At 37.6% G+C, this 14,639-nt stretch overlaps 1 protein-coding gene and 1 pseudogene across 1 annotated transcript; both read right to left on the bottom strand.

Annotated features, from left to right (window-relative positions):
- Positions 1-2,630: 2,630 nt before the first annotated feature.
- Positions 2,631-7,096, bottom strand: LOC110426276 (putative disease resistance protein At3g14460). The gene is made up of 2 exons (XM_021441467.1): positions 3,072-7,096; positions 2,631-2,848 (listed from the first exon to the last, which is right to left on the bottom strand). Exon 1 carries the CDS (start codon positions 7,093-7,095, stop codon positions 3,073-3,075), a length of 4,023 nt encoding a protein of 1,340 aa, XP_021297142.1. The 5' UTR covers position 7,096; the 3' UTR covers positions 2,631-2,848; position 3,072.
- Positions 7,097-10,901: 3,805 nt separating this feature from the next.
- Positions 10,902-14,114, bottom strand: LOC110426431 (putative disease resistance RPP13-like protein 1 pseudogene; annotated as a pseudogene).
- Positions 14,115-14,639: the final 525 nt, after the last annotated feature.

Raw genomic sequence — 14,639 nt, forward strand, 5'->3', positions numbered from 1 at the left:
AGCAAACAAAAACATTATTCTACAAAAAGAGTTAGAGAGAGAGAGAGAATCAAATCTAGAGTGAGAAAATGTTCTGTTGCAGCTTTTTGATCCTTCAACTCTTGATTCCTCTTCTTTTTTTTCCCTTTTTGCTCTTGCCTTCTTTTGCCCAAAATGGTTTCTCCAAACCCCCTTTTTCTCAGTGCAAAACTTTTTATTTATACCCCCTCTTTTTTCAGCTTGACCTAGAAACTTGTGCAAGAATATTCATTATCTGACGTGTTCTTGCTGCAGCGAGAATGGAATTTCGCTGCAGTGAATTTGTTCCTAACTTAGCATTGCCAACAGCTTTATTTTCGCTGAAACGAGAATGAAAATTCGCTACAGCGAAAATCCTTCTGACTTGATTTGCCCTATATCTCGCTGTAGCGAAAATCTCTCTAACTTGGACATCTTTGCTTCACTGGACAGCGCTGCAGTGCTGGAAATTTGGTGCTGTAGCGTTGGAGGTTCTGTTTCCATGTTTTTCTCCTGTAAGTTGCATAGTACAAAGCTGTTATGGACCTCACTTCAACCTTCATTTTTTACCATGATTCCTTCTAATTTGGGCCAAGTGCTAAACATCAAAGTTCTAGCTCATCCTCTTGGCTTTCCATTGGTTCAAGATTCACCTCGATCGAACTTCTATAGTTCAATTTATGCTGTAAATACTTTAGACTATTCAATTACTTTTAAGCTCACTTGCACCCTCCTTTGCATTCATGCTCTAAGTCTTCGCATGTCCTTCAACATTAAGAGATTAAATAATCAGAGGCTGAATTAAGGGATTTTGATAAGAAATTAAGCTAAACTTGCATAAATTTAACTTGGCATCACATAAGTTAAACTATCTCTAAAAAGAAAACTAGAAACTACCTAAATATATAAAAAAAACCTAAAAGATTTAGCAAAATTCAAGCTCCAAATATGCATATAATAACTCTATATAATAGAGTTATCAATCATCACCAAACCATTTTCAGTCATAACTTCTACATAATATAAGTAGTCTGAATCTCTTTTAGCCATTGGCAACCTTCTCTTCCTTGTTGCTACTCTTCTCATAGTAATGGTAAGATGCTACACCAGATAGCGCCGCTAGTGCTAAGGGCTTGTGTGTGCATCCTATCAAAATCAAACACATCTCATCAATAATTTCACACACAAAATTGCTAATGAAAAATATGCAATTTGAGCAGGTTAATTATGCTTGGAAAAGAGAAGGTACCTGGCATGAAGAAGCCTCAGACTTGGGTTAAGAGGAGTTCTTACTCAAGTATTATAAGCCAATGATGCCCCAATTGCTAATGCCCAAATTGCTCCCATTACACTCATTGCACCCAATTAATAATTAGGAAAAATTCATCAACGATTTAAAAAATTTAAATAAATTCTTATTCTTTTATGTAGTTAATCAAATCTTTATATTTTTATTTTAAATCAAATAAACTTTTATTATTAACTGTTGCATAATTATCATTAATCAAAATATCAATTTTTATTTTATATTCACATGACACTAACATGAATGATGGAAATGTCGTATGGATTATGTTATCATATCATATATTATCATATATTATGATGAATCTGCATATTACATTAGCATTATATGCTATAAAATGATAAATTAATCATTAGTTATAAAAGTTAATTTGACTCAAAATAAAAATATAAAAACTTGATTAAATTAATAAAAAAAATTTATTTAAATTTTTTAAAAATAATTTAATAACTTTTTTAAGTATTATACTTTTTATTTAAAAAGATATTGCATTTAGAAAGCCTACAATTAATTAAATTGGGGGTTAGATCGGTGCATCACTTTCAGTGGGCTTTGCCCGACAACTGTGAGAGGGAGGATAGCTTTGTTCTTATTGTAGCCTAGGCTCGATTAAAACTGGGTTCCATTATATATATGTATATAGCTAGGCATCATATACCATAGTGAAATAATCCTAATATCAGAATTCTAACAACAATTACAGAATCATAGTTCTAAACATACATAACTGAATTGATAGAAACAGATAATGCAACAGGAAAACATGGAGTTAGGTTCTAAATGATTGACTGCATGAACCAGGCCACTAGAAAAAGCAAGAGGAGAACATGAAAAGCAGAGCTTGCCTTACCATCTGCCATTTTATGCATTGCATGAACAAACTGCTAAATTCTTAGCAGATGAATGAGCTAAACAAACATTTTCATGGAGTGCTCAAAATTAACTTATAAATGTCTTTAAGTTTCAGGTTGGATGATATGATAAAGAAATAAACACCCCTGTTCTTATCAGAAAAAAGGGGAATTTTTTGTTTCCTCACATCTGAGGTCCAACCACAAGAAATTGCTCAGCTGGGGTCATTTGGATGATGATTATGTGTTTGATTGCCTTTTTTGTTTCCAATGGCAGCAAACCATTATAAAGCATATAAATTTTAAGTGATATAAAAGGATTAGAAACACACACCAGAAATTCAGATTTATATTCTGCATATTTCTATGCAAGAGTGATTCATTCAAAAGTAACACCAAGATACACACTTCATACCAACAACAGCTGGTAACAGTACAAAAGAACAGAGCTCCAGAATCAGCCATTATTGCACAACAGCATAGAAAGAGTTCACATAATTCAGCAACCAGAAAAACACAGCATTAACGCTCGGCAATTCTAGAACCAAGCATCTCCTTCCTTTCCTCTCCACGGGCACCCTGCATTATTTTAATACTTTTGGATGATCTTTCAAAGCCTCCAGGCGCCTTGACATTTAGGAGCAAAGCAGCAATGGACTCCCGCAAAGGGAAAGTCTGTTTAACCTGTTGTCATCTGCAAAATATCATAATTAAAAAATCCTAAGTTAACCTTTGTTTTAATTTAAAAATTTAATTGATTTCTATTTTATTAATCACTGACTGCAAATGCAAGATATATTAAGCATTAAATAAACAACGACAAAGTTTTGTCACTATTTTTCACATAAAAATTAAAGGCAGTTAGTTGATACTCAGGTATGATACTCTCATCTAGAGATGTTTTAAGAGATTCTTACCTCACCCAAGGTGGATCGAAGGAATATGAGCTATCTTGAACCACTCCTTTCCTTTCCTCTTTTCAAGCTTCGAATTCAGTGAAGAACAGTCCGTGATACTAAGATGACATAGGGAGGAAGGTAACCCCTCTTCTGGCAAGGAACGCAGCTCGTTACACCCGTTTATTTCTAGAGATTGAAGCGAGGTGAGTTGCTGAAGCCCAGTTTTATCCAGGGATTTCAGACTCGAAAGGCTGCTGATGCGTAAAGAATTCAGATTAGTTGGCAGCAGCCGGTTCTCTGGAAATGACAACATGTCTTGGCATCCACCCTCAATCTCAAAATTACTAAGAGAATGAAGTTTATGTAATTCCCACCCTGTCTGAGGAATGATTTTGTCACAGAAAGAGATGCAGAGTATATTTAAGCTGGAAGGCAGGCGCCACGGTGGAAGTGGCTGCAATTCCCTGCATTTGTTTATGTGCAGTGATTGAAGAGATGTGAGGTTTTGCATCCATTGTGGCAGTGACTTGAGGTTGTTGCAGTTGGACAAAACAAGTGATGTCAAGCTTGGCGCTTCCAATCCCTCTTCAGGAAAAGTTGTCAAGTTAGGACAATCCCTGATTTCCAAGACCTCAAGTGACTTTAGATCGTTTTGCGAACCCTTCTCCATTGAAAGATATTCAAGTTTTTTGCAGTCCCAGAGACTAAGAGTTTTAAGGTTTGGGAAGGAATCCAAGCGGAAGGACCCCAGAGAATCACAGCTGCTTCCTAAACATAAATGTTCAAGGAGAATAAACTGATTCGCAATCTCATTATGTTGGGGAAACTCTAAGTTTCTGCAGTTGTGGATATAAAGTCGTTTCAGTGAACTTGGTTGATGAAGTTGAGGAAAGGTCTTGAGTGAATCACAATCGACGATATACAGACGTTGAAGAAGAGGTCTGTCCAGTGTTCCTGTAGGTAGGGACTCTAAGGCATCACACCTCTCAATTTTGAGGCTGGGCAACCCGGGGGGTAATTCCATTAATTTTGTGATACTTGACACTTTGAATGCCACAGAAGAAGGAGATGAGAAAGAATCATCCAGTTTCTTACTTGGTATGAAGTGCTCTGGAAAGAGAAAAGAATCATCCAATCTCTCATCACTTGGTGTGGAGCTCTGTAGAAAGCCAAAAAATTCATCCGGTTTCTTACTTGGTATGGAGTGCTCTGGAAAGCCAAAGGAATCATCCACTTTCTTACTTGGTATGGAGTGTTCTGGAATGCTAAAAGAGTCATGGCCTGAAATCTCAAACATGCTTGAAGGAAAACGAGATGCTTCTTCACCATCATTTCTTGACAGATTACCACCAATACTTCTCAGGCGCACCTTATCACAATTGGATAACTCCAACTTACAACTCTCTGGAACCCTTGGAAGTAAATCAGCAAGCTGCTGACATTCGGAGATCCTCAGTTCTACCAAAGAAGGAAGGCTCTTCGGTAAACCACCCTTCAAATTTGGACAGTCTGTTAGATTAAGCTTCTGCAGGCAGGGAAATTCTTCACCTTGAAGTGATACCCACTGTTCCCATCGTGGCATTCTTTCAAATGTTAAAGTCTTGAGAGACTGAAAAGGTTTAGAAACGGATTCATCCACCCTATAGAATTCATGGCCGATGCTACTGACATTGATGATCCTTTCAATTATGAGATGTTCTAGAGATGGGAGCTGTCCAAGTGGGGGCAAAGAGGAGCAATTATTGCAGTCACGGAGACACAGAAACACTATATTTGAGAATGAAGAGTCTCCCAACCAAGACGGGAACTTCGTGCCCCCATAAAATCGAATTGTAAGTTTTTTCAATCCTTTAGAAGGCTCTAGATTCTCCAACACTGCCGTGTCCTTGACTGGGTCACTTTCACTGTCGCTCCACTCCAAATGCAGTTCATTGAGATATTTCTTAGCTTTCAACTTGGCATATGATGCATCAGATGATGAGGATATATTTTGCAACTTTGAAACGGACAGTGTTCCATGAAGAGCTATAAGCGCCCCCAACTCTTTGATTTTCTGCCCATTGCCCACAATAAAATTAGTCAAGGTCTGAAGGCGTTTTAATCTGCTCATTTCTTCTGGCATCTGCTGCAAACCAGTTCCCTTAATGTGGAGATGTCTTAAATTAAACAGCTTTACAACGTTTCTCGGTAACATAATAAGATTTACACAGTTTGTCAGTATCAGTGTTTCTAGAAAGTACAGAGTACACAACGATTCAGGCAAACTTTGTAATGCACTTTCTGAGAGGTCGAGGTAACGTAGGTGTTTCAATTTGCCTATTGAATCAGGGAATTGAGCTTCTTGAAAGTGAGACAAAAGTAGGACTCGCAATCTTTGTTGTCTCGCCAAAATATTCTCCACTGCGTAAGAACGTAATTGAGAAGATCCATGATCTAAGGGAGAATTAATCAGAAACAAGGTCCTTAATCTGTTAGCTTCATCAGTGCAGTAGAGTCTCCCAGGGGTATCATATTGGCCGGTTACAATGGATAGATGGCGCGTTCCCTTAGGTATTGAACAATTGCCTTCTAATCTAAGACATACTCCTTCAGATGCAAAACTAGCCAAATCATGTATACGATCATGCATTTTAAAGTAGGAGCCACCAACTGGTGTAAAAAATGACCTATTTAATAATCCGTCAAAGTAATTAGCGCCTACCTGTTCCATTGATAGGCCACCAAACGCAGAAGGTACTAGAAGCGCCGCTGCCATCCACAAGAGGATCAGTTTTTCCTTCTCAAACTCAAAATCCGAGGGAAACAACGAGCAATAAGCAAAACATGGCTTTAGATGAGCGGGGAGGTGATCATAGCTCAATCTTAGAATTGGAAAAAATGATTCATGTCTGAATTCCAATGATATGCTCTTCAGTACATGATACCATTCCGGACGGGACCTTCTAAAAAGCAAGCGGCTCCCAATTGATTTTGCTGCCAGAGGCAAGCCATGGCATTTCTTCACAATCTCCTTGCCAATATCCTCCAGATCTTTTGCATCAGTTTCACTCATCTTAGCAAATGCAGACTTATTAAATACATGCCAGCAATCCTGGTTTGTTAAAAGTCTTAGCTGATAACGAGTGGAACACCCCATAACATCCGCAACTTCTGCGTTGCGTGTGGTAATCAGGATCTTGCTTCCCCATCCACCATCATTTAGAGGAGTTCGTAGGAGGTCCCATTTTTTAATATCTTCATTCCAAACATCGTCTAAGACAAGTAGAAATCTCTTCCCCGCTAAGCTTTCGCGCAGTCTACTTTGAAGCAGATTTAGGTCAGAGCCCTCAGGAATATGGCGAGTGATGGCCTCAAGTATCATCCTGGTGATTTTCATAACATCGAAGTCAAAGGAAACACTTATCCATGCTGTGAGATCAAAATGCCTCCGAACTAATACATCACCGTATACAAGCTGCGCAAGAGTGGTCTTTCCACACCCACCCATGCCGATTATGGCAATCCCATCAAGATCTGCATCCCCTGATAGCAACAAGTCAATGATGTGTCTCCTGTCTTCGTCTCTACCAACGACTTCGGTTGCATCTACAACAGGAGTGGTCTGCAACTTGTGTGATACTCTTTTCTTTGGGAAGTTAAAGTTGGGTTTTTCCATAACAAGGAAATCAATAAGTTCCACAATTAGCTTGATCTCTGATTGCATCGCCTTGCCATATCGTTCCCCAAAAGAAGGGTTGAACGTCCGTGCCCAGAGCCCTCGTTTTTGAGACTCAGGGTCCCGTTTGCATCGCGTGTCTTCGTATAAAAGCTCATCCGCCAGGTTGTCTGCGTCGTACACAACATCTTCGATCTTCTGAAGCCAGTTCTTCAGGCCTTCATCTTGTTGGTTCTCCTCTGCACCCCTAATCAGATAGCTAATTTTCATCAGCGATGAGTCAAGCGTTTGCAAGTTTGCAGCAAATTTCTTAGGTTTGTTTGGGAATTCTGATATTGAGCTAAGCTTCCCTAATACCACCGGAATGGACGTAGACAGAGCAGCCATGTTAGAGGCAACAAAGGGACTGCTTTTGCTCGATCTGGTGAGATTCCAAAGGTGGATCCGCGGTCGGAAACTAGTTATGGAGCCCCCGTTGATTTCTAAAGGCTTTTGGTTTGGGGACTAATATAAAGAAGGGCGAATAATTTCAGTTAGGTGCAATGGTAATAAACTTATAGTGATTGGGGGATATTAGTTTAAGTTATACAACAACCATGTTATTTTTGCATTCTATACGTATCTTCATGTATAATTGCTCCAACCATAAAAAAATAAATACTTGAATTTAACACTTTTTATATTTAAATAAAAATGTGATTTATTTTTTTTAAATATTATCTTATATGCATTCTATTGAAATTTTAAATTTCACAAGCGAGAAAAGTCAACACATGTCCAATGAAGTTATGTTTAAAAATTTTAAATATTAACATAGTAATTAAATGGAAATGCAACAAGATTTTAAACTTTCATTTCATTTATTTTAAAACCAAACTTATTTATCCTTTCTTTGTAAACATTTTAAAATTTATACAGCTGTTTGAGATAGTTTTTATTTATTTGTGCAACTGGTTATTTTAAAACAATTAGTAATTAACCACTAAACATAAAATACACTAGAGCATTTGATTCATTGGTAAGTATATGATTTTGTACTTTTTAAAATTAAATTAAAACATATTTTGCTGTATCAACGGGTTAAATAGTTGTCCCATTTAGAGATAACTTTTATATATTAAAAAATTAGGAATGAGATAAGCTGGAATTTGGGTCTGTATGGATTTGAAGAGAATAAGACTAATTGGGGAGGTTGCCCTCGGTATCAAAAAATTCCTTTGAGATCATATGTTTCTCTACAATAAAAAAAAATTGACAAACAATAACGATGAACATATAATGATTCTTTTTTTTATATATATATAATGATTCTTATAAAGTAATGATTTCTTATGTTTGAAATATTCAAAGTTTTGAATTTTAATTATCTTAAGTTCAAAATTAAATTAAATTAAAAGAACATGCCAACCATTATACATAATTTAAATAATTAATGCATAATTTCAATAATTAGAACTAATTAATTATATACTATATTCAGAGAATATGTACTAGAGTCAACTATTCAAGTATAACCCAACTTTTAATCTGAAGAGAAGAATACATTATATTTCCTTTATGCCAACCACTGTACCAGAACCTAGCCTCCCTCGATGATCCTTCTTGCTTTCAATAATTTTATTTGGAAGTTTATGTGCCATCTCTCGATTTAATTTAAATAATTAGTAGATAATTTCAATGGTTGGTTGGCTTTCCTATGGACGGAGGCTAGAATAAAAAATGAAGGAGATATTAACAAGAAAGTTTAGGGTTAAAGTTTAAAGGAAGTTAACATGCAATAGCTGCAAGTCTTGATTGAATTAACCAGCAAAGCACACATACAAAGACACTTGTTGAACACACAGACCATGCAACCATTATTCTCAACACCCCTTAACGCTTGTATTTTTCACCATCAACATTTTTCAATTATGTTCAAACTTAGCCATGAAGAGAGGCTTAGTCATAATGTCAGCAGTTTGATCATCAAATGAGCAATATTATATGAGAATTTCATCTTTCTTTGGTGCATCCCTCAAGGCATTATATTTCACAAGAATGTGTCTAGTTCTCCCATGAATGACTGGATTTTGAGCTATTGATATTGCAAATTTATTGTCAATAAATACCTCGGAAGGATTCATCAACGACATTCCAAGATCAAGTAGAAATTTTCTCAACCATATCCCTTGATTTGTAACTGCAGCAACTACTGCATACTTTGCTTTTGCTAAGGATTATGCCATTGATTCTTGTGTAAATTCCATGAAAACACTCCATTCTTGAGAGTTAATACATATCTAGAGGTACTGCAAACTTGGTTTGATTTAGTTAAGACAGATTCTCCATCAGGCTTGACTTGTTAACCTATACCAAGGAACCAAGATTACAATGCTCAAACTATTTACGCCAAAGGGTTGTCATATTCAATTTTACCTCAAAAACTGGATCACAAATATCTCTCAAACTCATACGATAACAATTTCATTTCATGGGAACATTCATAACAAACTTACCCGATGGATCATACACAGTACATGATTTATCCTTAAAAAGCAAGAAATAACCATCATCCACCATTTGGCTTACGCTTAGGAGATTTTGAGCAATATATATCAAGAATAATCAAAACTTTTGTGACATACTTGATTCCATTTGAATGTTAATTGTACCTATCCCTACTACATATAAATATTTGTCATCACTTATTTCAATATTGGATTGATGCAGAGTATCAAGTTTAGCAAAGAGTTCTTTGTTGGGTATCATGCGATTTGAACAAGCGTTGTCCAACAACCATTGATTCAAGTCAACTACGACAACATCAATCCATAGCACATTGATTTGTTGGGTATCAAGCAAAGAGTTCTTTGTTGGGTGGTGTCAAGGTCATAAACCATAGCTCTTCGACAACATCAGCCTTATTATTTTCCTGTGGTACCTTATCATGCTTCTCTGGTTTTTTTTTACATACATTCTCAATGTGACCTAATTGGTTACATGCATGACACCTTACACTAAATCTGAACCAACAGTAAGCCTCTGAATGATTCCTTTTTTTACAATGAGAGCATATCTGGAACTTGCTCTCTTTTCGTGAGTTTTGTTATACTGAACCTCTCCTTTTTCCCTCCTTCTAATCACTTCAGCCTTTTTTTATGCTTGACTCACCTCCTTCATTTCCTTTCATCTTTGTAAATAAAGCATTTTTAGTTGTATTATTAACTCGCATTACTCTTTTTTGCTCTGCAACTTGGAATGCATGCACTACATCAGTAAGAGTTAAGATTGAAAGGTCCTTTGACCCTTTCAATGATGAAATCGTAGATTCAAATATTTCTAGTAAAAACACAATGACCTTTTGGATTACACGGCTTTCAGAAAGATTCTTTGCCAACAATTGCACCTAGTTCACCACTCACATGATTTTGTTAATATATTCCTTAACATTTTCGATATCCTTCATTCTCAAGGTCTCAAACTCCTTCAATAAATTCATCACTTATATTTGTTTTGTCCTTTTTGAGCCTTGGAATTCCTCTCTAAGTTTGTCTCGTGCATCCTTTGCTAACTTGGGTCCCATTATCCTTATAAATATGGCATCCAAAACAACTCCATGGATACATGCCAACGCTCTATAACGCTTAGCAACTTCCTTGTTATGTTACTTAAATTGTGCGAGGGTTGTAGTCTCTGTCAGGATAGGTACCTCACTTCCAGATTCTATGACATCTCAAAGGTTGTAACTACGAAGATAAGCTTTCATTTTAACTGAATAAATTGTATAATTTTTTCTATTGAAGTTCGGTGGAGATTGATGACTAAGAATATTGACCATGAAGATAAAATAAGGGATAAGGGTGCTGTATGTAGCCACTGTTTAATGAATCATAAAAGAATTTAATAGAGATACGAGACATGTTTCAATGAATGGCATACTTTATTCATACAAGACAACCATATTTATGCTCATAGTAGGAAGTTACATGCATAGCATTTGTCAAGACATGAATTACAAGTTTTAAGTCATCGATTAAGTGTTAAAGGATTGCAAGTGTTAAAGGAGTTTATACGATGTTAACATGCAATAATTGCAAGTCTTGAACACGTACAAAGAACACTTGTAATCCTTGTTGAACACACAAACTAATCAAGTATTATTCTCAGCATTCTCAAAATGAGATTCTAATACACTCTAGACTCTCACGCCTACCTCATACGCCATTAATTACTCTTCGTGGTACCTTAACACCATCAATCTCAAAAAACATGAGTGAGGCCATATTTTGCAGTCCCCAAGCATCCTCGGGTGGGAGGCTCCGGCAGTGCTCAAAACAAAATGACTGAAGATTGGTTGGCAGACCAGCTTCCCCAAAACTAGAGAGATTTGAGCAACCAGATATTTTTAATTTTTGGAGAGATAGCAACCCTCTTCCAGAGAAGATTTCCAGAATGGGGCAGTCTTCAATTTTCAACTTTCGAAGAAATGTGAGATGCCCATGCTCGCTTTGCAATTCGATGGATCTAAGAAATATGCAACCCTGGAGTTTAAGCTTTACAAGTCTGGTGAAGCAGTCGAAGGAAAAAGTTTCCAGGTCACAACAGCTACTCCTTATGTGCAAATGCTCAAGCTTAGAGTACTGGTTTCTCCCATTCGGATGAAGGAATTTCAGTTTCCTACATTCGATTATATGAAGCTTTACCAGGGACGGAAGATGGTTCGGTAGATTCCCAGCCAGTTTGGGACAGTTGTAGACTGTGAGCTCTTGGAGGGAAGGAAATGCGCCTTCATCAGAGGAAGGTAACCATTCTTGCCAATATGGCATTGTTTCAAACTGCAAAATTTCCAAGGACCTGAATGGCTTGAGATTGCTTCCATAAAATTCAGAGCCCACGCATCGTAGTCGTTTCATTCGTACGATGTAAAGCTCTTGTAGACAGGGTAGTTGCCCAAGCGGTGGCAGTGAGGAGCAGTTTTCACAATCAACGAGATACAGGGACACCATTTGGGAGAAAATGGCATCCCCTAACCAATCTGGAAGTTTTGAACCACCAAAGTTTTTGATGCGGAGCTTCTTCAAATATTCATGAGGCCGTAACTTGTCAAGCACCTCAGTTTCATAATGTGCAAGATGAGTACCAGGTGCCCACTGAAAAATTAACTCATCAAGGTACTTTTTATCCTCCAAATTAGCCACTGAGGCATCTGCTGTTTGAAAAACATTTTGCAGGCCCTCAATGGAAAGAGTACCACGAAGAAGAGAAAGTTTCTTCAACTCACTAATTCTTGACGCACTAGTATTTTTGCTCACGACAAACGTAGTCAACGACTGGAGACTTCTCAAATTACCGAATTGTGGTGGCATCTCCTTCACCTTTGATCCTTTAATATCGAGATGCTCCAATTTAGTAAGATTTCGCATGTCTTTAGGCAACTGGGTAAGTTGGAAACAGCTTGACAACTTCAATGTCTCTAAATTATACAGAGAACAAACTCCATCATGCAGACTTTGAATTTCAGTGTGGGAAAGGTCCAAGTAGCGTAGATGTTTTAAGTTGCCAATTGACTCAGGCAGGTTAGTGATATGATAAGGAGATAATGACAATACACGCAGGCGACTGGATTCTGGAAACAAGTTTCTTTTTCTATCATCTGTCTCTGTCAGCAAGTTCCTTCTTCCATCATCGGAGTTCCTTTCATCATCAGATCCTGGAAATAAGCTATTAGAGATTATAGGAGTCAAAGGAACCCTACTGGAATTGGGTGACGATCTAAGCGGTAGGAAGGTTCGCAAACGGTTGAATACTTCATAAAAGGCCTCAAATTTGTCGGGGGCTTCATCACGATTTGGTATGCATGATAAATGGCGAACTCTTTCTGGGTTTAAGGGTAAGCTTTCATCCTCAAGTTTGAAAGTGAACTCTCCCACTATTTGTTGAGCTAAATCATTAAGAAGGTCATGCATTTTAAAACGTGAACAATCATGATCTGATCGTTGAAAAAATGACCTGCATAATAGTTCATCAAAGTACTGCTCACCCACTTCCACAGTTCTTCTTGTACCCTTTTGCTGCTGCACTAGTCCTTCTGCTATCCACAATCGAACCAAGTCCTCCCTTTCAATTTCATGGCCCTTGGGAAATATGGAACAATAAGCAAAGCATTGCTTTAGGTGAGAAGGGAGATGATAGTAACTCAATCTTAGGGCCGGGAGAATGTGGTTCTTACCACTTGGTAGATCCCATAACTTACTATTCAATACATCATCCCATTCCTTTGGCTCCACTTTGGAATGCAAAAGACCTCCGAGTGCTTTAGCAGCCAATGGCAGGCCTTGGCACTTTTCCACGATCTTCTTGCCAATCGATTCTAATGCAGAATCTCCATCAGTCAAATAGTCACTTCCAAAAGCATGCTTTGCAAATATTGACCAGCAATCTTCATACGGCAATGGTGTCAAAGAACGAACAACAAGAGAATGCATAGTGGATGAAACACTTTGATTACGCGTTGTCACGATGATCTTACTTCCGCCTGCCCCGACATGAAATGGTCTCTGTAGAAGATCCCAATCAGTAAGACTGTCATTCCACATGTCATCCAAGACAAGCAGAAACTTCCTTCCCATCAGAACCCTCCCCAGTTTAACTTGAAGTGCATTTAAGTCTTTAGCATTAGAATGCATCAACACGACTGATTCGTAGATTGTTTCGGTCACCTTGAAAACATCAGATGATCTTTCGGAGACATAAGCCCATGCTCTCAAGTTAAAATGTGTCTTCACCCTTTCATCGTTGTACACAAACTGAGCGAGGGTTGTCTTGCCAATCCCACCCATTCCTGCAATCGCAATCACAGGTATTCCATTCCCATTCATTGCACTATCTGACAGCAAAGAGTTGACTATCAGCTCTTTTTCATTATTCCTGAAGCATTCTTCGGATTCGTTGACCAAGGAAGTTGTAGGAAATCTTGGTAACGATTTATCACTTGGGCTTTCCTTCAGATTGAGGAAGTCTTTTTCTTCAGCTATACATTTTACCCTGTCAACAATCTTTGTAAGAGCAGTGTTAAGGGCTTCTACCTGTTCTTTTGGGGTTTGATACCCAGCTTCCATATCGCACTTTAAAACTTCACTTGTGATCTCAGCGAACAGATCCTCTGCTTCATACAAAGCGTCTTTCAGTTCATCCAGCCACTCTTGAACTGACAAGTTCATTATATGCGGCTGCTCCTCAGCGTCACTGAGCACTGAGTTGACAGCTAGGAGCTTGAATTTCAACGTCTGCAAGCTATGGTGGTCGAGTTTCTTTTCCCGAAAGAAGTCCAGGAACTTGCGAGAAGACATCTTGTCAAACAGCGCTCGAAGAGACGCCGAGAGCAACGCCTTTCCCACAACCCCTGCAAGCACAATTTCCCAAGGCATTTTCGCGTTTTTCAGAAGGAAGGATCGAAGGAAAAGAAGCTATTAGATTGGACTGGGAACCAAGACGAGCTCGGTAAGTACGATCCCAGAAGATGATAATCGGCTCGTCAACTACTAAACACAATTACAAAAGATTGAGAATAAGTCTAATCGTGCACAGGTTGCACCTCGCTGTCATGGATCAAATTTAAACTATGTTATCTGCAATATAGAAACTTATCTATTATGAGAAAATGGCAAACAAAAACGATGAATACTATAACGATTGTCTTAAACTAATGACTTCTTCTGTGTGACATGTTCATAGTTTTGACTTTTGATTATCTTAATTTCCATTACTTGCATTGAATTGGGAGATGGTGCACCAACCTTCAAATGCAATAATTATTGGAAATGCCAAATAATTACGAGGAAGCTAGGTTGAGTTGAATTTCATTTTTATAATATTTTAATTCAATAGACTCTTTATATCATATATTAATAATGATTAATTACCTTGTTAAAATTTTATCGAATAAAATGTTT

This window comes from Theobroma umbraticum, unplaced genomic scaffold, assembly GCF_002168275.2.
Source record: "Theobroma umbraticum cultivar Fairchild unplaced genomic scaffold, ASM216827v3 scaffold_55.0, whole genome shotgun sequence".
NCBI classification, from domain to species: Eukaryota; Viridiplantae; Streptophyta; class Magnoliopsida; order Malvales; family Malvaceae; genus Theobroma; species Theobroma umbraticum.

Excerpts from the sequence above, each read along its gene's own strand:
- LOC110426276 (XM_021441467.1), bottom strand. The coding sequence starts at position 7,095 with ATGGCTGCTCTGTCTACGTCCATTCCGGTGGTATTAGGGAAGCTTAGC.